The sequence below is a fragment of the Trachinotus anak genome, unplaced genomic scaffold (assembly GCF_046630095.1).
Source record: "Trachinotus anak isolate AG129_WGS33_773 ecotype Australia unplaced genomic scaffold, CSIRO_AGI_Tana_v1 ptg000011l, whole genome shotgun sequence".
NCBI lineage: Eukaryota > Metazoa > Chordata > Actinopteri > Carangiformes > Carangidae > Trachinotus > Trachinotus anak.
In genome coordinates this window covers 22,323,129-22,349,652 of record NW_027273862.1, presented here as the reverse complement: position 1 = coordinate 22,349,652, position 26,524 = coordinate 22,323,129, and the positions used below count along the sequence as shown (strand labels likewise).

Genomic DNA, 26,524 nt, shown 5'->3' with positions numbered 1-26,524 from the left:
CTGGAACGGGCTTTGTAAATGAAATGTGGAAACAGAAAATCAGCCATCACTCCTTATTACACAAGGGAAGCAGCATTTCTGTTTCTGTATCTGGAGCAACAAGATCTGTTGGTTAGTAAATTCAAAGATGCATGAGAAGTGAGGGCGCTCTGGTAGGTGGATTTAAAGTGATTGTTAGCCACTGGAAAAATGGAAAAATCAATTGGGCTGTGCTGAGGTACTGCTGCTTGTGATCAGAGTATGAACCTATTCACTCCATACATCTGTTGTGTGTCAGGTGAGTTATTTGTGTCTCTATCTCATTTATATTTTATTTTTTTATGTCAAAGGTACATCCTTAAAGGTAACATTAAACTGATTTGCAGATACAGCAATCAGCAACCAGCAACTGCAGTGTTTAGATTTAAAGATGTGCATTATATCTCACAAATAATGCAATTGCAAACAATACAATGCAAGTAAGAGAAACTTCATTATAAAATGAAAAATATTGGAAATATTTTTTTATTGTATTCAAATTATGCGTGCGTTAAATATAATTTTGTAATGTTAGACCTATATTGAAAGGGTTTCAAGGTTTCTGCAGAATTTATAGTAATAGCATTCATTAAATGTGTGGATAGTCAACACAAAATGCAGCTGCTGTGCACGATCCCTGTTAACCTTCTCCATTCAGTGCTCCTCAGAAGAAATCCAAGATAATTTGCACTTCTATTAATGCATTATCTAGTACTAACCATTAAGTCATACAATCACCTCATGTACAGCCAAGAGTTACATGTTATTGATTTACATTTATTCATTTGGCTGAGAAATGTTGAACGATAGCACCAAACAAATTAGACTTAATCCTCCAGAAAATGATGAATACTCAATCAAAATCTCATGGAATGGGCCAACTTTGGTACGATGTCATACTTTAAACAAGACTGTTGCTTGGACAGATGGACAAACAAATACTGTTGCCATCCTTCAGCACCACTGCTCATATGGAAAAAAAATAGATTCATGAAAATATGAAAAGCAGTTATGCTCCTTTCACTGTGCAAGAAGTAAATGGTTTAAAATTGAGCATTAGATTGAAAAGCCACATGCATGAAGTGTTTCAAACAGCAGGTAGAAAGTGAGGATACTCCAGAAGGAAAGACCAAACTGAAAACAAAAGTAAATAAAATAAAGGGACATATAGTGACTACAGTCCATCATTCCAAAGGTTTCCCAACAAAATGAATTAGACAAATACAGTTATTTTCACTTATTATATGATCTTGTACTGTAGAGTTTAAACACAATAATGCTGTAAGGCCACAATCCAAACTCTATTCCCTCTTTTATCAAACTCCATTCCCTTTATCTTTCTCTGTATTATCCTGCAAATTCTAGCACAGGGTGAAAATTGTGATGGAGGAAAGGAAACAGATCCTGATAAACCAGAAGTAGCAATATTAGAGCAAATCGATTTAGTTAGCTAAATTAAATATTAGGAAATAAGGAAAAATGGCTTACGGTTTAGTTTTGGCTGACACTGTCTTTGCTTTGCAGATGGCACACAGATACTTGTGATTTAAGTGAATATCTGAGCACACCTTTAAGTGTTAGAAGTTATCATAGAGACGAACCCTTTCTGCAGTGTAGTGTCACTGTCCATGGTGCTGAAATTCTGCATTAGTCAAGGTGCCCACTGAGGTGCATTCAGAGAAGAGATGGGCCCTGTTCTCTTCATTGGAGCTTTTATCTTTTGGGGGCTCCTTTATTACTTTTTTTTTTTTTTTTTAATTTTGTTAATCTTAACTTGCATAAATAAACATAACACTACCCCATTCTATGTCTTCATTTGTCTAAAATGTTTTCTGGATAATTTGTCTAGTGTACTTGTTCTTGGGACAGGTTTCTTTGCTTCCAAAAAACCCTTTCAAAATTCTAGACTCGAAGAGGTAATGAAAAGTAAATTTTGAAAATTCACATTTCCCTTCTACATCTCTCTTCTACTCCCTGCAGCCTCCGAAACACAACCAAGACAGCAATGCAAGAGGAAAGAGCAAGGCCTCAGGAAGGTGCCTGTTTTGCCCATGCCACAGTCTGGAGAGCAACCTGCAAGACATGTTAGTTTGGCTTCTAGGAAATGACTTTAACTTCAAGATGTTGAGGGCAACAAAGTTAGGTATTGCAGTCATCGTGGTGACTCATTGTGTCTGCACAAAGCAAGCTATCCACATTCGCTGGGTATCTTGACTCTGTACACTCTGACCCTGACTGTAAACAAAGGACGCTAACATTGCTGTATACCCTGAATAAATGCTGCAGTACCATTGTGACTGCATCTACTTCAGCTGTCACCTTTTTAACAGACAATAAGTGACTTAACCCATCAGTCCAAGCAGCACCTTCATCCTCCAAGAGCTGAGCTGTGACTCCGGAGGCCACACGGTCATTATATCATCTCCCTGACTGCGGATCCCATCGGATTCCCATTAACAGTCATCTCAGCTATCGCGCTACAGATTAAAGCTCACAGCGCATTAGTGAGGACAGGTAGCAGTGTTTGAAGGATGAAGCTCATTGCATTAGGGTATGCTTTAAACAAAGCTCAGTTACAATGTAAAAGTGTCAAGTAGGTTCATTTCTGATGAGCAGGGACCCACTGCTGAGACATATTGTGATATATGAAACACGGAAATGTGCACACAACCACATTAATTGATTCAAATTGTAATCCTGTTACTGCTTGTGTCCTTTCTTTGCTAGGATGACATGTTATGTGTATTTGCACAACAATTTTAATTTGAACATTCTGTTGCTTGTACTGAGTTCTTACTTGGACAAACAGCAGATTTTTCTTGGAAACGCTGTCCGTTTGCAAACCTAAACAGCAATAAAGTCTTCAAAAAGTGAATAATGTAAGTGAATTAATGTTGTGTTGCAACAATCTATTATGAAGAGCAAGAGGAACATTCAATTGCAACAACTACATGAATGGACTTCAGAATATTGCTAACATTGCAGTGAAGTGACTCATAAGGAGATGTAAATGTGTGTGTGTGTGTGTGTGTGTGTGTGTGTGTGTGTGTGTGTGTGTGTGTGTGTGCGTGTGCAGTGTGTGTGTGTGTGTGTGTGTGTGTGTGTGTGTGTGTGTGTGTGCACCTTCAACCCACCATGCCCTATATCAAGTTATACTATTTGTCTGCTTGCCTTCCTCCCCTGCCACCATAAATAGGAACTGCCCCAGACACATTACTATTCCAACAACATAATCCAATGCAGGTATAACCTACATCATACCACAGAAGTGATACAGTAGTCTAATAATAGCTTCATATTTCCTTCTACCCCACCCCCTGGAATCAATAACAGAGCAGAAGCCCACACATTCCGCCCTGTAGAAACGACTGAACCACGCGTCTTACGTGATGTTCAATGAAAAATTGGCTGAAATTCCATAAAGAACAAGTTAGATTTGCACGCATGGACTTAGCTCCTCTGTCTGCGCCAGAGCATCCCTCCTATCCTGGGAGAGAGAGAGAGAGAGAAATACACAGACATAGTGAGGGATGCTCTGGCTGAAAGTGAGACGGGAAGTCCGGGATTCTCCCTTTTCTCTCCCGTATTGGGATTAAAACGTTAAATGACAAAAAGGCTGACTTTAGCGCAGACGCACACAGGGGAAGTTCGCTTTTGGACACTTTCGGGACAGTCTGCGTCTGTCGACGTCGTGTTTTGAGGTTCACAGACAACTACTCCACGGTTTATTTATTTTCTAACTTCCGACAGCTCGAATCGTCGGGCTTTAGTGCGCAGTGGCAGGCCGTTTATATCGTCTGTCTCCCCGTTTCCAAATGGAGGGATTCGGGATGCTTGGCTGAGAAAAAATAAATAAATAAAAGCAGAAAGACATATACAACTCTTGTGGATGCGACAGTGACCTTCTGAGTCTGGACATTTGGAAGATTTGAGAGTAACCTCTTTCATGAAACCTCTTTACCTTTTCATTTTGGGGATCCATTTAGGCGTCTGTGCAGCGTTTTAGTCCAGAGCGCACTTGCGTCTGACTCAACGATGTGCTCCGGAGGGAAATACTGTGTGCTTCTGTTCTTGCTTAAAAGTGTCCTGTCGGACCCGGGAACCTCAAACCAAGGTGAGTATAAAGGGCGTCAGACTAAGAACAAGGGTGGGTGCACAAACATTTCCAGTCTTTTGCAACAAAACTGATTCTCTGCTCCATCCATTACACACCTGCCCGCTCACACACAAACATAACTTAATGTTTGCAGTGCAGTCTCATTTACTGTGCGCAATCATCAATCCATTTATATTTTAAAGACTTTAAACAAAGAATATAGTGTCTTCATTTATCTAGGTGCCATGATGAGTAGTACAGTATAATCTTTTCACAAATGATACGAGGATATTTTGTATATGAGGCTATTAATTGTTTAACTAATAGAATTACAACAGGGTGACAGGGTAATATGTTTTACCTCAGGTCTTTTGCTATTTCCTCGTCAGCTTGTTAATTGAACCATGATATGTCAGTCTCTTGGTTTTAGCATGAGATGACAGTGGATCTATCTGGAATTTGTCAAACAACATCAACAGAAAACACATTTAAACCTGCACTTAAATCCTCAAAATGCATGTGAAAATTTCCATTGCTGGTTTGAGTAGATATGTCTGTTGTCTTAATCATTGATACTGTATAGCTTACAAAACTCAGTATCAGGGTTGGGTTAGACCCCAGTGGGGCTGAACAATTAATTGAAATGTTTTCAAAATCACAATATGGCCAAGTACATATCGGCCAGCCCTATTCCCCAGCTGGCAATCAAGCACCATTTGCCCCTGGATTAACCCTCTAGATCCAAAGCCACCTAGTGGCTTTTTACTCAGCTTCAGTGGCATTTCTGATGACCTTCCTTTTTGATGCCTAGTAGCATGAACACTGAATGCCCTGCAAATTCTTAGCAGCCAAGCTCCTGAGGCTCACAGCGAGTTCGCCAGCCTTGCCTTTTGCACTCTTCCATGATCTCCTGGTACTTAGTGCACTTCCTCTTGTTGGCATCATCCATATGGTCTTCCCAAGGTATTGTCCAGTATGAGCAGTTGCTTGATGGCCTTGGAAATTATGATCCAGGCTTGCTGCTGGCCCAGGTCCACCTTCAGTTGCCAGTCAATGACAATGGCTCAGACTTTGCTCTAGGTTTTGAGGAACATGATGTTTTCTGGCTGGTCATGGCCCTTGCTGGTGCTGATGGCTGTAGCCATGCTCTTAGGTCATGGTGCCAGTGATAGTGCCTACCTCCAAGGGTCTTTGGGCAGCTGCAAAGGATACGTCCTAAAGATCCTTTACCAGAATGAGTGCAGGAATGTGTTTAAGTTTTGCCCCTAGTCTATGCCGTTCTATCCCTACCATCCTGCTGGCGCATACCTGCACCATTCCTGTCTGCTCCTCCTCGTGCTGGGTTCAAACCTGGATGCCAGGAAGATGCCACTTCTGGATCCCTGGATACTCTGTACTATAGATCTTCCCATGTCCGTGACACCATGAATTCTTCAGTGAGGCCACTGACTGGGAGCTGCAGGATGTTACAGCACTGCTCAGATCGCAGGGTAGTCCTAGCCATCTTCGCCAGTAGCCACCATCTTCCTTTCCAGGGACTCAGCTTTCATTATGGGCATACAGCAGTGTGGTATGGAACGCTGGTATATCCAGGCCTTTAAATCTCCCTGACTGGCCTCTTTTGTCCACTTTGGTGAGCCAGACTTCTGGAAGCAGCATCTTTGAGACTGCAGTCGAAGCTCTTTTTGACTGGCTACTCTGTAATGAATGGGACAGTGGCTCTGGAAAGCGAGAACTGGAACTTGTCCGCTAATGATGCTTTTGAGTTGCCCGTTCAGTCCCAAGAGGATTCTTCACAGACACTTGCATTACATTTATGTAAGAAACATGAATTTTTTTATTTGGGCCATTGGTTGACACTCATGTATCAGAATCATTTCCCACTTTAAAAAAAAAAAGTGTCTGTAGATGCATATTTATGGACATGATGATATTATCTCCCCTCATAAATCACATGGGTAAATGGTCACCATAATGTAACCTGTTCTTGACACCATCCACTTCGCACATTTGCAGAGGTCAGTTTAATTTTCCTTCCTGAATGTTTAATGTTTAGGATACACATTCTCAAAGATGACAGGAGACCTCTCACTAGCCAAATGTCAGTCTCCTTCACTTCATTTTCCTGTGTGTCTTGCATGTGTGTATGTCTGTGTGTGTGTGTGTGTGTGTATGCTCGTGTGTGTGCTCAGTTTTTCCCACAGGATGTCTGTCTGCCTGTGGTGACAGGCTTGATGGGGAGGGGATATACACAGGGGAAACTTAAAAAATAAATAAATAAATAAAATAAAATAAAAAATGAGAGGAGTTTAAAACATAGTGAGAACAAACTAATATATGTCATCCAGGTGCAATTTATCTTAGTGTGTCTTGTAATGAATGTGAATCACTTGTGTATGTCCCCCCAGACTAAGAGAAAGTGAGAGAGATGAGATGAATCTTTGTATAACAGCTTCTTTATTGGTTGTTTTGCTGGTTGGGGTCAATATAAAAATAATTGTAATATATATAATGTGCAAAATAATGATAAATCCTTATATAAAGTTACCCGGTTTATGTGACATCTTAAAATCAACTTGTGTTGTAGTGTAGTTAGTCCTGTGCTTTCAGTCGACTGTTTCACATGCATCTGATGGAACATATTCTCTTCTATGTTAAGCAGTCCAGGTGATGACACAGGCCACGTTTGGCAAGTTACCTGCACCACGGGTATGGACGAAACAAAGTTACAATGTTTTTTTCTTTTTTCTTTTTTTTGGAAGCTCTGTTTTTCTGTGCCAACAAAGTAAATTGTTCAACTTTGTTAAAATCATAAAGGTTTCAATTTCTCCAGTTTGTCTCAGAGCGTGTAAAGTGGAACCCAGAAGCACACTTCATTTTTTTCTGAAAGACAGATGAAAGAAATGCTGAATGACAGTTTCACTGAATTACCAAAGCAGGTGGAACGGAGGCTAGCCCCGGCGTAATGTCATGATATCAGCTCTCTATTCAGTTTACAAACAAGCAAATACTCACATCTGAGAAACTAGCAAATATTTGGTATTTTCTCTTAATAGATTTCTCACACATGAATCAGTGATTGAACTAGTCTCTTAATCAGCCAAATACTCAAGCATTTCTTTGTTACCTAGTGTGTCGTTTAAAATGATGGGCCTAACATTTCTATGACCATTTCATCCCAACACAGCAGGAGCATTTAAGCAGATGCTGAACTGTCCTCCTCTTTTCATACAAGGATGCCGCATCATCTGTGTCATGATCAGGTGAATTAGATGCTGCTGTCGACTTTTATTATCATCTCATATAGAAAATAACGATTCTTCCTCTCCCAGTGGCTTTCTGAAACCACATCCTGGAAACTGCAAAAAAACCCAAAGGCCCTTACAGAAATGTCTGTCTCTCTGGGAGATCTCAGCCAAGTGCTTGTCTACTTGAATATCCTCAGCCTAATACTTATATAATTGAGTATTCTGACTTCATGTCTAGCTTTTCCATTCAGCTCAAGTCCAGGTTTGAGTGAGGTGCCATCCAGTACACAGACCAATTTTTTTTTTGCAAACCACTGCTTGGCTTGGTGATAATGTTAGTTTTTTTCAGTGTTGTTTTTAATGAAAAAGTATATGTGATGAATCTGTGACTGAACAGTATGTTACATCGTTTAGTGTTTTTTTTAAAAAAAAATTTCTTTACGGAAAGGCTGTTGGCTCAAAATAGATTTTTTTGTTTGTACAAACAGCAGCGGGAATCATAGGTTAAAGGTTCGGTAAAGAAGATTTTAAACAATAATATGACAGCAAAGGATATAGTGGAGTAATGGCATCCTGAGTGTTGTAATCTGAGTTTCTCAGACGTGTAGTGGTATTTGTAAAGCACCATATTGCACCTATGACGTGCACGCCTGCATGCACGCACACCTGTAAGTTGCAGCTCCTTTCAGAGGTTATGTGACCACTGTTCCTAGTGGCAGTGGCAGGTTTACTTCCATCAGTCGACTACGATCACGTGATCAAATGTTAGACTGACTTTATGAAGAGTTTCATCATGTTAAGCATATGACGCAACAGTCAGCCAAACATCCACTTGAGTAATATTAGACGATACCATGAATGTAGGTAGGTTGTAATCAGCTTGGCGATAAAGAGCACAGAAGAATAAGAACTAGTAGTTTGTGCTTTGAATGATTTCATTTGCTCACTCGTGCCAAATGAAGCCACATTGGAAAAATATATTCGGAGGAAAAGTTGCAGTGCAGGCAGAGGTCAAGTGATGCTAATAGGGCTATGAAAACGTAGCTAAGCTAGCCTTTATCTCAAGCAGCACAAGCGGTTCAGCAGGCTGACTTCGTCATATTTCTCTGTAAATGCATCGTAAATAAGAAATGTCAGAAGAGTGAATGATGACTGACAGGATGTTTTCTGCCTTTTCATCTTCACTAATTAAAGATTGTATTTACTGTGCAGCTGTTAAGGTGGAATGCTTTCTTGTGTGTTACTCAATGCATGATTGATATCCCCTTAAATTGCACTGACTTTAAATGTCAGTATGACAACTTTGACCATTTCATTTGTTTTTATTAGCTCTCTTGTATGACATACACTTTAGTGAAGATCAGATTTTCAAGTGCTTAAAAATATATATAAAGCCTGCATAAAGCATGGGTCATATCAAGCTCCTTCTTCTCCTTGAAGCTATAAAATCAGAAATGAGCCCAAGCATTTTCCTTTTGTGGGGATGCCAAGAAGTATCTGGGCAGAAACCGACACAGCGCCACCTCAATTGGTAAAAACCTTTAAATGAAAATCACACGACAATGGTAACACAATAGAGGTCAGTTCTGCAGTACACAATACATAATATCTGTGTAAATGCTTGCTGAGAGTTCATTGTGAAGAGTGATACCACTCTCATGCTTGTACGGGAAATATAAAGCTAGGGCCAGGAGATAGTTAGCTCAGCTTAGCTTAGCATAAACCCTAGAAGCCCAGTACTCCCCAAAAGTAAAAAATCTGCCCATCAGCACCTCTGAAGTTCACATATTAATATATTATACATCATTTATTTGATTTGTACACACACACACAAAAGTGACAAGTTGTGAAGTTACACACTGGAGCTATTTCTTGATGAACAGCTGGGCACAGTAACTTCTTAGAGTCTTGTCAGACAACAAATGGTACTCTGTAAGATGGGAATGTTTTTATAAACCATGATTAAAAAATGCAAAAATGTTTATAATCAATTCAAGCATTCTCGTTAACAAACAAAAGTTATGTTCACATTCTGCAGTTTGGTTCAAAACATTGTCATCTCTGATTACATAGCTTGTTATGGAAGCCTCAAAGCTAAAAGCTACTGATTCAGTCAGTGACACTCATGATTCAATTCAGCTTGAGGATTCAGTGTTAAAGACTGGTTCAGGCACATACTGAACACCTGCAATATTGATGTATCATAGTATTATCTCTGACACATCACAGAAGAGACTGGCTGCTTGTGCACACCTTATTTTATAAAATGTGACAATTTTCCTGTGGTCAGGAAAATTCAGAAAGGACAGTTGCAGATTATTATGTTTCCATACACAATACCCAGACAAGAGTAATATGATTTGGTCCCCTGATAAATGCTGGTCGGTTTGCAGTGTGTGTGTGTGTGTGTGTGTGTGTGTGTGTGTGTGTGTGTGTGTGTGTGTGTATGCTTTAAGTGAGAAAATCTGTGTATCAAATTCAACACTGTGGTCTTGGGTCATCTATTATTTCCTGGCTCCAAAGATAGTTGCAGGAATTTAATTATCTTATGACTGCATTACTGTGTATGTATGTTTGGGTGTGTGTTTTTTGTGTATGTGTGTAAGAGACAAAGAGACAAACAGTGGAGAGAGTTGGTGGAAAAAAATTTGCTGCTGTCAAACATGGTATGGAACATCGCTCATGGTTATGAAAGATTGTTTTTCTAATTTTGTCAAAAATCAATATCTCTCTGTCTCCCTTGGTCTGTCTCACAGTCTCTCTCCCTCCCTCTCTCTATGTACTCCTCTTGAACAGAGGCAAGGCCACCTTATTATAATTCAGCTCTTAATTACCAGCTTGGGATCAAGGACAAAATGAAGTCTCTGTAAATACTGAAGCGCTTCATTTAGTCTCACCAGAGTATCTTCTCTGGTTATCTAACTTGTTCTCAAAACAGTAGCAACCCCATTAAATTAGTCCAGATTTGGCAAAGTCCACTGTCCACTGAAGTGACAGGTCGTCTGACGATGTGACTCTTTGCTCTGTAATGTCGACCACTGAAGTGGGACACATTTTATTGATAGAGATTGTAATTAACTGGCTGTGTGGAGACAAAGGAAATTGCACATTCATCATATCAAATTGGCCCGGGGGGCTTAGCAGGGGCCAGATAATGGCTCTCTTCATGCCTGAGCCGTGACCAGAGTGCAGACAGCTCGAGATTGTCACACCTGTATGTGTGCAATGCGGCCATGGACGCGCCCAAAGAAACAAGGTTCCACCTGAAAATCACCATCAAACATTTTTGTCTTTTCAAACAACCACTGTGTCAAACTTACTGTTAGAGTCACAGGATCTGGCTGAGAAGCACAACTGACTAAACACCACAGCACCAACTACAAATGTTTTTACATGTGGCCACAGTTTTATGAATAAAAGAGAACCTCTGTGGTTGGTGGTGGGCTTTGTCTTTTTCCTTCCCAGTCAGTAGAGAGAGGAGAGAGGGAGAGTGCGTTGGTGCACGGGAAAAATATGCACACACACACACAGAATGCTGTCACATCCATAGATATGATTGAATTGATTACTGCTCCCAGACTCCCATAATGTCAAATGGTTACAGATTTGCAGAAATGAAATAAAATACCCCTTTTTTTGTGCACCGTGTATATAGTTGTACAACAAAGAGCTATGGATCAACATCAACTGAATACATCAGAGAAGATGCTCAAAACAGTTGTTTTCCTTTAACGCACAGTGCACTGAATAAAATAAACCAAGTGTGACAGGTCAGCCACTGTTGGGCTGATATTGTCTGAATTTGACATAAAGCAGACAGAACACACACTTAACCCAGAATGGAAGTATGGTTGAAGTGAGTGTGAGTGTGAGTGTGAGAGATCCATTCATCCATCTGTCTTGGTCGGTCAGGCTATTTACCTGCATGTCACACACGGAACTGTTCATTTTCAAACAACCGTGATGATGTGGGTCACACTGGGTGGGTGCACTTCCACATGTGTTTACTTTCGGGGAAGAATCTCCCCACTGTGATTTTGCATTTGCAGAGCAATGAGGCAAAGATCATCATGCATCATATGTTTTCTAATCCATACATTGCTCTATGTAACACTTGACAAAACCTCTTTTGGGGGTTGTGAACAAATGATGCAGTATCAATAGACTCAATAGGTAACTTCAGTTAACAATGTGATAATCTTAATAAAACAGTGTCACTATTCATAATTGTTGGTGCTGTATTTCTCCTAAATTAGTTTTAATTAGGTCATATTTTGTTTAGTTAAATGTTTAAAGTTTCCATAGTCCCTCCATCTTTCCCCTTTATTTATCATTGGCTTATCTTTGATGTGATGTATGTAGCAGAAAACTCCTGACCTCTGAGAAGGAGAGTACTAATCTTCCAGACTCCAGCTTGATGGAGGGTGGAGCTGTGTTGTTCTGGACTTTTCCTAAGAGCTGTTATTTCATAGGTGGTTGAATCTGATAAGGGCTTTACAGCTCTGTCAGCTCCTCATTGACAGCTTGATAACTATTGTCTGCTCTCTTCCTGTTTTGTCACCTCCATTTCTCTTCTTTTTAAATTCACTGTCCAACCACTCTTGCATTCTCACATCTTACCCTTTCTGCGCTCTCCTGTCACTCTTTGTGCTTATACTGTCGCTCTTTGGCTCATCCCACTTGTCTCCTCCATTTTACTTTCATTTTCCCCACCTCACTGTCTCTTTAGTGGTTCTGTTGGACACTACGACAGTGCTGGGAGAACTGGACTGGAGGACCTACCCTGTCAATGGGGTGAGTGACACTAACAGTGCTTATAATACTATAAGAATATTTATTGTTTATTTATTATTTATAATATTTACTGTTTTTTTAAACAAACTTGCCAACACTGAATGTAACCAGTCAAACAAGTGAGCCAATTAAATTAAAAAAAAAAAATCAAATAAAACATTTATTGGTAAGAGTTTGGATTTTTAGACCTAAAAATCCAAACTGTCACACCCCTGACTCACCACCCTTTCTTTCCAAAAACTGAACCCTTGAGCCAGATTAGTCAACGTTTGCCTTGTGCTTAAATCAGATAGAGACAGAAACAGGACCTTGGGTCTCATTAAAAATCATGCAGGCAAAAGGTGACATATTTTACACGTTGACCTTCCTGACAGAAGTCAGAACTATGTGTCACCCAGTGAGCACAAATTTGGAGATTTGCAGGTGAAAAAGCATCTATGTGTCTATGTGTAATAACTGGGATGAATTTGCTTGAAAAGTGAATGCTTTTTTTTTAGTTACATATAATTGTTTCAACAGCATTTTAATGCTATACTTCATGTAGGACCTGCTTCACACTGAAGCAAGCTTCAGTCAGCTGAGACAGGTGGAACTGATTATTATGTGAAAGCTGAATATGTGCAGCGCTGATGTTTGGCATCTAGCCTCTGACCTTACCGACCCAAGGCAGAGCCAAGCGCAGCACAGCAGGGGGTGAGGAGCGACGATACTAAACTTTACCCTGAGGTGAGACTCAGAGCCTTCAGGTGAGGTGGAGGTGGCGGTGGTACAGTGGCAGAGGTAGCAGCAAGTGACAGCTTTCATGTGAGTGGTGTGACAGCTGCCATGCAGCTAAAGAGTGAGAAGAGCATTGACAGCTTAAGTACAGTGAAAGCAGTAACCCGTGTGTGTCAGTGATTCAAGTTGACTGACTTAAATAGGTAGCAGGCTTTGCTTCATTCAATAAAAAGCAATGCTATATATATATATATATATATATATATATATATATATATATATATATATATATACATATACATATATAAAACCCTGACATTTAAAAAAAACACTTTTCAATCATAAGCCCACTTTTAACCAAGAAATGATGACCTTTGACCTGCAAATCACCAAACAGATGCTCACTGTATCAACTTAATTCATTCATTCATTCATTATCTATACTGCTGACCACTGTGTCAGCTTGCAGAGGAAAATTTAGGGGTACAATGCACTGATGTCATACTTTAATCCAACACTAACTGACGTAACTTATCTGTGGCCAACCGCAGAAGCAGAATTCATTTTTCATTTTATTAGGCCCAACTTCTTCATTTGCACATCTCATCACATTTAGCCCTGAATATAATATGAATAAGAATTTCACATCAAGCACTTTGAAAGTAAAGTGAGACCATTTCTGAAACATAAAAGGTGGAATAAAAATCTTAGGCCAAAGATCCTTGATTCAATAGTCTCTCAATTTCTCTGTTTGTGTTTTTTAGTTTTATTTTAACACCTGCAACAATGTTTATTTGATCAAGCCTTTAAAATATCTAGAGATTAAACTAACTGAACTGTATCTAATTCTTACAAGGCTAGGTCTGAAGGGGAAATGCTGTAGATTTCACTCTAACAGATGTTTCAGCACCATCAGCAACAACAATAATTTTTTCATGATGTTGTGTCTAATTCGAGACACAAGGTGGTAGCGAAGCTGTGCTTTCAGGCTATTATTAAAAGTGTAATAAATCCTTTGGAGCAAAACCAATAAATAGGAACAAAATACTGAGATATTTTCAGGACCACAAACCAATATTGAAACAGCTTCTCCTCCTTTGCACACAGCCTAAACAGGTTTTTGCTATGGGGAGCAACAATGCCATTAATTGGTTGAACAAAAACACAACGCCACCTCCCAGATTCACATCAAATCAATAATTCATCACAACTACAGAGATTTAATGATATTTTCATAACACTCCTCTCTCTCTCTCTCTCCTCCCTTTAGTCTGACAGTGACAGATTGTCTTGTTTTAATCTAAACATCACACCTCTAAAACCAGTTTGAGTGCCTCCATTGCGGTTGTTAATACAGCAGTACCTGTTTGCGCAATGTAGGTAGCTGTGCATGTGTGTGTGTGTGTGGGTGTGTGTCTAGTTTTTTTCAACACCTACTGAAACATTGATGCCGAACTAGAATTTTACATATTTTTGGTGCGTTATGTAAATAATGTAAAATTTTTCAATCAATACACATGAGCAAAAAACTTTATTCACAGAACTAAATTGTGTGCATCTCTGTGGAGTTTAGAGTTGTGTTGCCCCCACTCAACTGTGATGAACTGACTCACCCACTTTTTTTTCCACAGAGGATAAAATGATAATAATGATAATGAAATAAATAATCATCAGATTATTTATTTATCCGTTCATTTGCCATACCGCTTACACTTTTAAGGTTGCGGGGAGACAATCCCAGCTGGCATCGGGCGAGGGCGGGGTACACCCTAGACAGGTCACCAGTCTATCACAAGGCTGATTCATGCTCACATTCACACCGATGTGCAATTTTGAGTCACCAAATAACCGAACCTGCATGTCTTTGGATTGTGGGAGGAAACCAGAGTATCCAGAGAAAACCCACACAGGCTTTAGGAGAACATGCAAACTCCACACAGATTTGTCAGAGTAGCGAATACCAAAATATTTTTGGACTGAACTGAAAATGTAAATAAGTGGCTCATCGTTCGATTATCCCCCAAGCTTAAGAAACACTAGCTTTGTAGTATTATTCCCTGTCATCTCCTCTTGGACCTCTGTGGACTGGTGGCCTGCAAGGCAAAGTTGCAGCTGTGACAGTGATGGTTAAAGTGTCAAATGTGTTTCTCAGCCTTGTGGGTTGACAGTGGTTTATTTAGTTGCACTAGCTGATTGGATTTAAATCAATACTGACTGGTAATGATTTTTTTTTCTTAATCAATTTTTCATTGAGATTTATACACAGTTATATAGGGATTGAGTTACAAGTTTTTGTTAAGCAACTGAGGAATCTAATTATTTATCTCAAATACCCATGCATTAACCAAAATAAAATTCACGAGCTGATGTTTATTAAAGGCTTTCCTGTTGTAAAGACAGAAAGACTAATTTATTGATAAATCTACTACATGCTCCTGCATTGTTATTAATGTAGCTTTACCACAAGTCCAGTTTCAGTTCTTGTGCGAGTGTCCTGCTGGAAGACAGTGGGTAGCAGGTAAATGAACTGAAAAGAAAAGATGTTTAAGGGTTTTTTTCTTGAGCACCTTATAAATACTGCCATCAATCATGTGACTATTAAGGATTCATGTGGCCCTTTTGACCATGAAGCTTGCAGCATTGTCAAGCTGTGGGGTTCCTGTCTTTATACACTTGGTCCACTGCTTTTGTGATTAGAGTTTTGACACCGACGAGCCAAAATCACAATCATCTACAATGATGAAAAAGGCTCTGATATATTTTGGCCTGTAGTGTCTCACATATTCTGTGCTTTTGAGAGATTGAACATGTAATTGTCCAAGGTCAGTATGTGAGTAGGATTTATTCAAATGATCACTTACTGTAGTTCATAGGTTGTGGACAAACGTAAAAGCTCTACTGATGGGTCTAATTGTTGTTCGGCAGTAAAGTGCAAAATTAGCATTACATTATATAAAAAGCTCCCCTTGTCTTGCTCTCACCCTTCTCACAGTTCTTTCATTGCCATCACTGCCTGTGCAGTTAGCTAAACACTATACATAAGCCATGAGTAGGCGAGGAACCACAAGTAGCTGGAAAGAGCAGTTACTGTGTGAGGCAAAAGTAGTAAGAGCTACAGCCGACTTGTGTTGAGCGAAGAAATTAATCTTGAGTTCTGGTCGTACTTTCTCTCCTTGCTCTACTTCCCGCAGAGGATAATAAAGTTCTCAAAGAAATATATTGACAAAGAAATATCTAGTGATGGTGCTTAATTAAATACTTAGCTGAAGCTGTGTCACCTCACCACTAGTGAAAGGAGAGGCTTCTGCTTATGTTAGTAAGCCTCGTCTCTTTGCAGCCATCACTGATTTGAAAGATGATCTCTTTATCTGTGAGGCAAAAGTTCCATCTAAGCGTCTTTTCAACAACTTTGAGTTTTTTGGCTGTCAAAGACTCCTGTCAGGAGCTGAGTGCAGACCTTAAGCTGCCGGGAGCCATGAAGGAAAAAGAACAACCCCAAAAACGTCATAACAAATAGTTAGAAACTCACTGTACATTTTCAGTATCAGAACATCTTTGCACAATGATAGGCTTTGCAGCTGCCCCTGAATATCATGGAGAAGGCTCAAGAGTGTGTCTATGAAGTTAGTGAGTGTTACAAGCTGGCATCATCAATTTGAAAACACATTCAAAGCAGGATACAAATACTACTTTACCTGAGAAGTAGGATTCCTCTCCAAAGCCCCATACAGACAGGATGTTGAATATTTATATTGGGATTTCCATGCGCAGCTTGTAGCTGCTTTGTCCAGCAATGTTCCTCAGCACTGGGACAAATAGAATTACCGCCTCGTGGTTGTAAGCCTTCACCACTCAGGCTAGTTTCAGATTCACAGTTTATCAAGAGCCACATGCAATATTAACCATTTGTGTGGAATTTTGTCATAATTGCTGTGTGAAGTCTTGAGCTATGGCTAAAAAGTGTTGTGTGAGGTCGCACTGACATTGATGTTTGACCACCGAAGTCTAATCAGTTCATCCTTGTCGAATTGAATGATTGTGTCAAAGTGATTCCCTTGAGGAATTCTCGATATATTGCGTTCACAAGGCCAAAATCATGTTTGTTAGGTCACCGTGACATTGACCTTCAGCCACCAAAATCAGTTAATCCTTGAGTCCAAGTGAAGGTTTCTGGCAAATTTGAAGAAGTTCTGTCAATGCGTTACTGAAATATTGTGTTCACAACAATATGATGGACGGATGTCCATACATACAACAACCCGGAAAAGAATATGCCTCCAGTTCTGGCTGTCGCAGGTGCAGAGGCATAAAAACAGAGAGTACAGGGAGGAGACACTGTGTTCTGACAGCTGAAGCTACAGCACTCGAGCCCAACGTTGTGCATTATAACTTTTTTTATAACTGGTTTCATAAATTGTGTTTGCGCAATCATTTGCACAAATAAATCAACTATAAAGTACATATAAAGTAACAGAAACATTGATTAATCAATATAAGATCTTCCCCTTCCATTGATACAAAACTCAAGACCCATTTCTTTCCTTTTTGTCTTTTGTTTTTTACATTTATTGGTCCTCTGTGTCCTCTGTGCAATGCTGATACAATGTGATGACATGACAAAACATTCAAAAAGAATTTTCATTTTTATGAAATTGTTCAATTTCAAAACACAAAGAAAAATATGTTCACATTAGTACAAGTATGATAACAACAGTGCAAGTGAACTGTATGTTAATGTATTGTGGTGCTTATCTGGACTGTATGCAGTCCAGATAAGCACATATGATAAGAAACTCATGTAAACTGTTCAACTCCTTCAAATCTGAAGTGGGACTGGATCTCTCATCTACAAAGTAATAATGATGAAGTCCTCCACGATTCTCCTTCAAATCACCACCTTAGTCATTAATTGCTGTGTTGCAAACTTTGCTGAAGTTACTGCAACACTTCATAGGGGCATGTCTAAGTGTAGTAATTGCATGTCATTGTGTTGATAGAAATGTTTTGATTGCTTTTTGGTGTAAGTGAAGAAACTCAAAGGTCAAACTAAGAAATCAGACCCAAAATTGTTTTTCCAAGTCTTCAGTATTTCATCATAGGGTCAGTCTCAAAACAACGTCAGCAACGAGCGTTTTTTACAGGTCGGTTCCAGAAAACCACACTGACATTGCAATATTAGTGCGAGTTCAATACATTAATTAGTTCTACACTTTGTGCTCAAAACCTGGTTTGTGTCTGCTGCAGTCTGCTAAGCTTGGGGCTAATAGGCAGAGCGATTAGTAGGTGCATATCTGATTGCCTCAGAGAGCATGGGCTGTAGCTCATCTTTCAAACTCTGTTTGTTTTTGCTGCTCTGAACCATGCCACATCCCAAGGGTGCATTTTAGAACACTGAGGCACACAGAGTGACAAATCACCATTTTCTCTTGTTTGCATGCATAATGGAACGCCAATTACTTAATGCTGATCTTATGCAAACCAGAAAGCCTGCTTTCTTTAAAAATACTAAGTTTCTTTTTCAAGGTCTGTAAGGAGGGCACTAAAACATATAGAGTGCATATGTTGAGGAACTTCCTCTCACATCATGTTTGAGTCTTACACCTCCACATCTATGACCTCTACAGCATTTCCACTATTATACGGTATCGCAGAAATCTTAGAAATGACAGGCTGAATGGCATGTGGCAAAGCACCACAGGGGCTCTGCAGTATACAACAATAATCAGCTTCTTACTTGAGTGAAAACTGAACAAACGTTTGAATTTTAGATCTTAGCCATGCTAGCGGCATGTGCTATTTATTCAAGATCCCTTGAATAAATGACTGGTAATCCTCTGACTAACATACAGTACATGTATCTAACTATATCTACGGTATAGTACATTAATAGGAGGTATGCATACAATAGTTAATTATGAATACATTCTCATTAAGACAGCAATTTGGTTTTAACTAAACCCTGTACCAGGATGTTTTCTCCATTTTTAGATTCTGCTCATTTAACTTGAATATTTCCCACAGCACTGACAGCAATGATATATGCTTGATTACATACTACCTCAGAGTCCACTTAACATCACAAAGGCATGGGCACTGCATTATCGGGTGGCTGGAGTTCCAGATGAAAGAGGGAGTGATTATGATTGATTAATCATGTAGCCCTTGGGTGTCACATAGAGCTCATTTAGATAGCTTAATTAATATAAGATTAATTGCTTTTGCACACTGCAGTCAAGGTTAAAGTGTTATTTAATATTTTACATTTGAGAACACTCTACCTCAGTTGTTCCAATTTCCTCCATGGCTCAACTCATTCTGTCTGTCATGTACTTTTATTGGCTCGCTCTCTGTGCATTGCATTCAAGAAATTCATCATTAAGAGCTGTGCGGCTACTGTGTGTGTATATATTTCAAAATGAAATATGCATGTCAAATTCAACACAGCAGCTTTGTATAATTTTCTTCTAATGAATACTCCATTTTGCAGATGTCACAGGAAAAGAATTACATTGTATAGGTACCAATATGGAGAATGAAATCAATAAGTTGTCACAGAGTGCTTTCTGTTGAGCTACTTAGCTTTCTTGCGTCCTCCAACTCAGGTCTGTGACCTGGAAATGATAGTCTGCATCATGGAAGAAGCGTCAGTCTTGTGTATGGAGGAGAGAACCAAGGCTTCCAGAGTCAGGATACACAGGTTCATCCTAGGTGGATGATTCCACTTCAGAGGAAATCTGTGTGGTGGCTCTGTCCAAATTCAGGGGATGGAGCCTGGAAAGACAGATTTTCCAGACCAAAAACACTTTAATAGTCTGGTTATTAGTCACTGTAGTATCTGATATGGTCCTTGTTAACTTGTTATGTTAAAAGGTTCATATAACTTCATTGTATTTTATCTTTAATTTGCTCTCAGTTGGAGCTCTTTTTCATGGGTCTAGTTCATGTGATAAATGCATCACAAGAAAAATAAACAGATAAACTTTTCGACCTGATACCAAGAAAGACAGGGCCAGAATTGCAGATAACAATACCAGTTTTGATACATTTTATTATCAAAAGCAGCTTATGTACTTTCATGTAGGGGAGAGCAGTGTGTCATGATTTATAGGGTTTATGCATCATCACTAGGCTAAATCTTATGATTTGCTAAAGGTTAGCAATAATTTTAAGGAGCGGCAGAATTGCTACATTTGAGACCTGCATTTAGCTGCTAGTTGGGGTGTGCTGTGCATGCATATGTTCACATGACATGTCAACAGCAATGGAGAAGCAAATGCTATATCTGGAGGCCAAACCAAAATGAGACTTTTCACTTTGCGTCACAAGCTGCGACTGTCCTTACTGTTGTGTCGTGGCTGCTGTTGTCTGGCAACCTTGACAACATATAACTTTTTTTTCACAAAAACTTGAGGTTTTAAGGCCATTGGTTTTAACAGTTGTACTGTTAGCTGTTGAACTGAGCTAAAACCCAATACTTACATTTAAAAGTGTAATCCTCGTCAGTGTTGTTTGCTGACATATTATTTTCATTACCAACATCGTTTGACTGTTCTGCTCTGAGCCCAGCATAGAAGAGGGAAACTGAAAATGGTATCGAGCCCACTGATGCTATAATTGACTGTAGTATCGATAGTATTTTGGGATCCATCCGCCTGCCTTTACTGTGAAACTACACCTATTCCTTTGGGGAGAAGGAGCAGACCCACCTCTGAATAGGGGCCATGGCTATAAACTGCAGCTGACTTAACTGGAGAGAGGGCTGGTGTGGCAAAAGCATTACTGTTACATTAATATTACTGCAATACACAACCAAAACATGCCTTTCAGTATTACAATGGCTGGTTCAAGCTTAGCTTTAATTATAGCAGAAGTTAAATAAAGGGAAGTCTCCTGGAAATCAATTCTCCATAGGTTTCATTGAAACATGGAAATGACAGCACGTAAGCTAAATAGGAAGCACCCACATGTTCCCTTAGGCTTCTTCAGAAGTGCTTGTCGGCCAGTCAAATAGCTTTGGAGACCTCTTTTGGAAACCCCATTTCTATAACTTTATGAAACCAACAGTCCAACATTCACACCCACATCACACTGTGGCAGACTGTACGGGGGAGAGAAAGGTGTCGGGGTCTGTCCGGCTACAGCTCTCTTTTCCATTCTTGATACAACAACTTTTTCTCACACAACTGAGTGCTGGGTTATGAATACCTTCCAGGGGAGACGGTCTGAAAATGTGCACCATTATCCTCATTTTTAAACAATATCACCTTTCTACCCTCTCTATTACAACTGGCTTTTTACTCTGCTTTCCAGTGTGGCCGTTCTGAACAACTATAAACGCATTCGATTCCTGACCTGAACAATACATCGGACAAACTAGTTATGTTCAAGGATTACCCAACCCTTACTTTGCTTACACGTAGGACATGAAATAACAACATTGCATTATTCGTATTTCCAGGAAATCCCTGGATTTTGAATGGTATCATAGGACACCATTCTAGGACAGTGGTTCTCTACCATTTTGAGACTCCCACCCCACCCAAAAAAAAGGGCACTCGGTGTGTATTTACGTACTGGACATAGGCTTCACACCAGTGGAAGACTAAGCAACCCTATGCTGCAAACACACACTTCACTGCTTTGTTTATCCCTGGGATTACTATCACACATGACAGCTACCAGACGTACACAAACCTTGTATACTGACCTTGCGACGCTTGTTGGGGGCTAAATCTGTCGGAGCTGCCAGCACCTTACGTTTTTCAACTGAACTTGACGGTGTAATGCTTTTCTCAGTTGACCCACCTTCACATATCTCATCTTGGTCCCCATCTAGAGCAGGGGACTTTTTTTTTAATAAGCCACCGCTCCATACTCACTTTGCACTAGTTAGCTAATGTTTGGCACCTGCCACTGTGCTGCAGTGTCATCGTCAGTCTGCCACTCCAGCTGGAGGAGATGACTACTGCCTCCAAGATCCACACACATTCATTTCACTCAAAGGCTCAAATCTGTTTTATAATGACTGCCATACAACACTGGTACGGGATATTTAATGGAAAAATCATTCTCAAAAAATATTTATGAATATCTTTATTCCGTTTTTAATTCGTTTATCTATTTTTGAAAACTATCCTGCAACCCCTGAAAATAATCCCACGATCCCCCAGGTTGAGAACCACTTCTCTAGGAAGAGCTTCGTCACTGTGTGTGCTAAATGTTAATTCTTTTTCACAGGCTAATAGCATCTCAACCTCAACAGTTTTGCCCCCATTTTAAATTTAATCTAGCTTGTTTTTCATTGAAAATATGTGGTCTATCAAAATTATTTGAAAAATAGTTTATTGTCATACGTACATAAATACATTTTACAATAATAATGTTTCTACCATGCTGCTACCATGTCTCTCATGCATCTAAAGCCTTTGAGCTATAATTACATGTCCAGTCGAGTAACTGACACAATCTCAGCTACCCATTCAATGCCACAGGAGAAGTTCTGTCAATAAACATTAGGGCTTTTGAAGTTCTGATCATCACACCGCTAAAGCGGAGCAGACAAATGAGAGTCTGGCTGATGCAACAGCTTGAAAACATTGGTGAAGTTAACGTGGTATCTAAAAATGTCATGTTTCTATAGAAATGAAGTTTCACCACATGCAATAGAAGGTGCACAGAGTGAGCATTTTTTTTGAACAGCCAGATCATTCATTGGTGCATGTCACTTCCAAACATTATATCTATATTTGTATATTATATATATATAGTATAGCATATAGTATAGAACTGAATGTGTACACAACCCTACCTGCACATCAGCCAAACACCAGTGCACAAATTACTATTTTCTTAAAGGGTCCGTTTACCCAAATCACAATGGTATCTAGTAATGTGGCAGGATAGTCCCTAATATTTGATACATGCCTAACAGAACTTATTTACAAATTTAATAGCAAACAAAACTGTGTACATATGAAAATGTTAGATAGGACAGGTGTTAAACCTTCCGACGCAAGAATTAACTGAAGGTTAAAACTGCTATTGTTGTGCAAACAAATAGGAATAGGAATTATTTTATTTTATTTTATTTTAAATAATCTGCATGTACGTCTTTGTTGTTGATGCCATGTCGTGAGTCACACAATAAAGTTAGTAGCTAAATGCTTGCTATGTGACAATTGTTATTTAGAAATGTACCCATATTTGCCTCCTATGTTTTTACAGTGGGATGCTATCACTGAGATGGATGAGCAGAACAGACCTATTCACACCTTCCAGGTTTGCCATGTGATGGAGCCAAACCAGAACAACTGGTTACAGTCTGGATGGATCCAGCGGCAGGCTGCTCAGAGGGTCTGGACCACATCACAATACACTTCCTCAGACACATACTGTACTAGTTCAGAAATCTTTGACTGAAATTTGGATCAGATGAAGTAGTCTTAAAGCAGAGCTTGGTTGTGTCATTGCCTCAAGGTGACTGGAGAAAACGCAAACTTCTGTGTAACATACTGGTTTTAAAAAATGGCAGGCATTGTATTGTAAAGTCACAAAAAAACATGACTTCACTCTGATAGAGAGGGGATTATTTCCATTAAAGTCAAAACAGAATATCCATGATAAATCAAAGAGGGAGCGGGACTGTTTTTTGTTTTTTTTACACACTGATTGGAGTGGTGCTCATTATGAGCTGTATCACAAACTGTTGAAACCCCCATGAGTCTGGCTGGGCTGACACCACCAGGCCCATCACATTTTCAGATGACCTTCCTGTGCAGCTTAAAATAGCAAAAGCCTTTACATTTTATTAAACTGTTTTTCATGGATGGTCTTTTATCCACCTTACTATAGATTTTTTTTTTGTACTTTTGTAATTTTTTTGTAATCTAAAAACTAGTTTTTTATGGTCTAGCATTATGTGTATTCGACCGCGAAATGTTTAATCATTGTCTTGTATTAGTAATGTGAAATGAGCTTGTGATTATTTGTTCATTCATTTATCTATACTTGAACTCAGGTATACGTGGAGCTGCGTTTCACACTGAGAGACTGCAACTCCATCCCCTGGGTGTCTGGCACCTGTAAGGAAACCTTCAACCTGTTTTATCTGCAGACAGATGAACCGCTCCCTGCAGGGACAAGATTTCGGCCTATTGACTATGCCAAGGTTGGTTATTGGATCTGTATCATGGGGAAATAAAAGGTTCTCTGTTGCCCCACTGGTGTCATTCAGTAGCAATGAACTGCACTAATAAAGTGTTTGTTGTCGGCTTTAAGGTGGACACCATAGCGGCAGATGAGAGTTTTACTCAGACAGATCTTGGAGATCGTGTGCTTCGCCTCAATACGGAGGTCAGGGAGGTGGGGCCGGTGACACAGAACGGCTTCTACTTAGCCTTCCAGGATGTGGGAGCTTGTATTGCTCTTGTGTCTGTCAAGGTCAGTGAACAGGGTGCTGGGAATTACGTTTGCATGGATTACAGCCATGAACTTGCCAGTTTTATTTCGTTCACAGGACCAGCAGCACTTTAACTTTCTGTGTTTCTCTTTCACATAAGGTCTTCTACAAACGCTGCCCATCCACTTTAAGGAACCTGGCAGCATTTCCTGACACAGTGCCACATATGGACTCATCCTCTCTGGTGGAAGTGAGGGGTGCATGTGTGGAGAATGCAGAAGAGAGGGACACGCCCAAACTGTACTGTGGTGCTGATGGAGACTGGCTGGTGCCTTTGGGCCGCTGTGTCTGTAGTATTGGCCACGAGGAGATGGATGGCTACTGCCGGGGTGAGAAGTTGTTTTGCATGTTTTTGTGAGCATGTGCGTGTTTTTGTACTAATTTTAGTGCAGTGCACTTCACCAACAGCATACTAAAGCGTACTAAAGCTGAAGATACAGAGAAGGAAACAAGTAGAGAAAAATAGAGAGAAGAGAAGAGAAGGCGTTGCATCACATTAACAAATCTCTAAGGCCTCCCTAGTTGTCTGCAGGACTTTACAGAACTGCTATTCCCTCCTCCCCTTCTAAGATCCTGCTTCCTTGTCTGATCCTTTCCATCCACATCTCTCTTCATTTCTTTTCAGCTCCACCTCCCCTTGCCATCTTCTCTCCTCTCTTGTCCACTTTGTTAGCTCTTCACTCACTCCCCCTTTATTCTCCTCATGGTCCCTCTTTTTCACCCGTCTTTTCATTATTCTTTTTTAAATTCTCACCCTCACCGTCTCTCATTGCCACCCTTTTCTGCTATGAGACCCCAAACAATGTGAACATGAACAGATTAGTGTGTCTCCCAGAAAACTTTTTTTTTTTTTTTTTTAGGAATGTCTCCTCTCTTATTTGTCAAATCAGCATTGCCTAAATGTGGCCCATTGTCAGCAGAACAGATTAAGAAAAAGTAACTGTTGAGTTGTGCCAGATAGTCATTGGCCTGGTTTCTCAATTAGACCGTGCAGACAGACTGGGGGCTAGCTGGCTAATTGCCTTCATTTGTTAGTTTCACAGCTAATTTAGCTCGCACCTAGTCTTTTCTAAAACTCCTCCAACCCTCCTCTTCAAGGCTCAGATTTACAGTTGTAATTAAGGCAGGAGCAAAATTGAGCCACACTGCATAATTACAATTACAGTGTGCTTCATGTTACTTACTATATTTTGCAGAATTACAGAAGTCTGAGCTGGTTGGGGTGAAATTCATGTAGTACCCCTGTGGTGATGTGGATACTCAGGTTATTACAGCGAGAACTCCAACAGTCATTAGTACAGCTGATATGTAGGACAGGCCGTAATATCTCCTTTATTTGCTCCTCGGGTGTAATTTTCCTTTTTATCTTCTTCACTTTTATCTGCTTTTTATTTATCTTTTCTCTCTCTCTCTCTCTTTCTCTCGCTCTCAATCATCTCAAAGATGTAGTTAAACAACACAGAAGGCAGGAGAGATTACTGATGAGACGGCAGCTTAGGAGCAGTGCTCTCATGGTGTCCCTAATATATATCCTACATCTATACTCCCTATTGATCCCCTTTGGCTGACAGTAGTAGCTTCTCTCCATTGTAATGTAGCTGCAACAGTGTCAAGGGGATCTTGGTACAGTGAATGGGTCAGTAACTCCGACTTGACTGACTTGACACTTGGGAAATGATGTGTGTTTGTCTATACAAATATATGTACTGGATATTCTTCAAACCAACAACTGTACCTTTATACTGCAGTATTGATATTTATTGTGATATGGTGTGATATTTCCTTGAAAATCAATTTAGGGACCTCTGATGGATTAAGTGGAATGTCTGTTTTCAAATAATTAAACAAATTAAACAACTGACAAACCAAGGTATTCCATTACATTGCTGGATAAATCATATACAAATCTAATATTGCCATAAACCAGTCTTGCCTTTGATTTGCAGTACTACCAGCCAGTGATATTAAAAGGACAGCTACTTCAGGATAAACAGAATGGCAAAATTGCTCACAAATTAATATCGTCTCTTATTACTTGTTTCTTATACAAAGAGTTGATTAAATGAAAAATGTCAAATTTCCCAAAGCCCAAAGTGATGTCTTCAAATTACTTGTTTTGTCAAAGACATTTCATTAACAATGACATATGACAAAGAAAAAGAGCAAATCCACAGATTTCAGAGGTTGAAATCA

The 26,524-nt window shown here is 39.7% G+C and overlaps 1 protein-coding gene across 1 annotated transcript in view; it reads left to right on the top strand.

The window, feature by feature from the left end:
* The first annotated feature begins 3,509 nt into the window (after positions 1 to 3,509).
* Positions 3,510 to 26,524, top strand: part of LOC139627956 (ephrin type-A receptor 6-like) — a 52,483-nt gene continuing 29,468 nt past the window's right edge. Inside the window, exons 1-6 of the mRNA XM_071489181.1 lie at positions 3,510 to 4,132; positions 12,092 to 12,156; positions 23,098 to 23,226; positions 23,891 to 24,040; positions 24,151 to 24,312; positions 24,432 to 24,660. Coding sequence (XP_071345282.1) covers positions 4,054 to 4,132; positions 12,092 to 12,156; positions 23,098 to 23,226; positions 23,891 to 24,040; positions 24,151 to 24,312; positions 24,432 to 24,660 — 814 coding nt within the window. The 5' untranslated portion in view covers positions 3,510 to 4,053. The remainder of the gene's footprint in view (positions 4,133 to 12,091; positions 12,157 to 23,097; positions 23,227 to 23,890; positions 24,041 to 24,150; positions 24,313 to 24,431; positions 24,661 to 26,524) is intronic.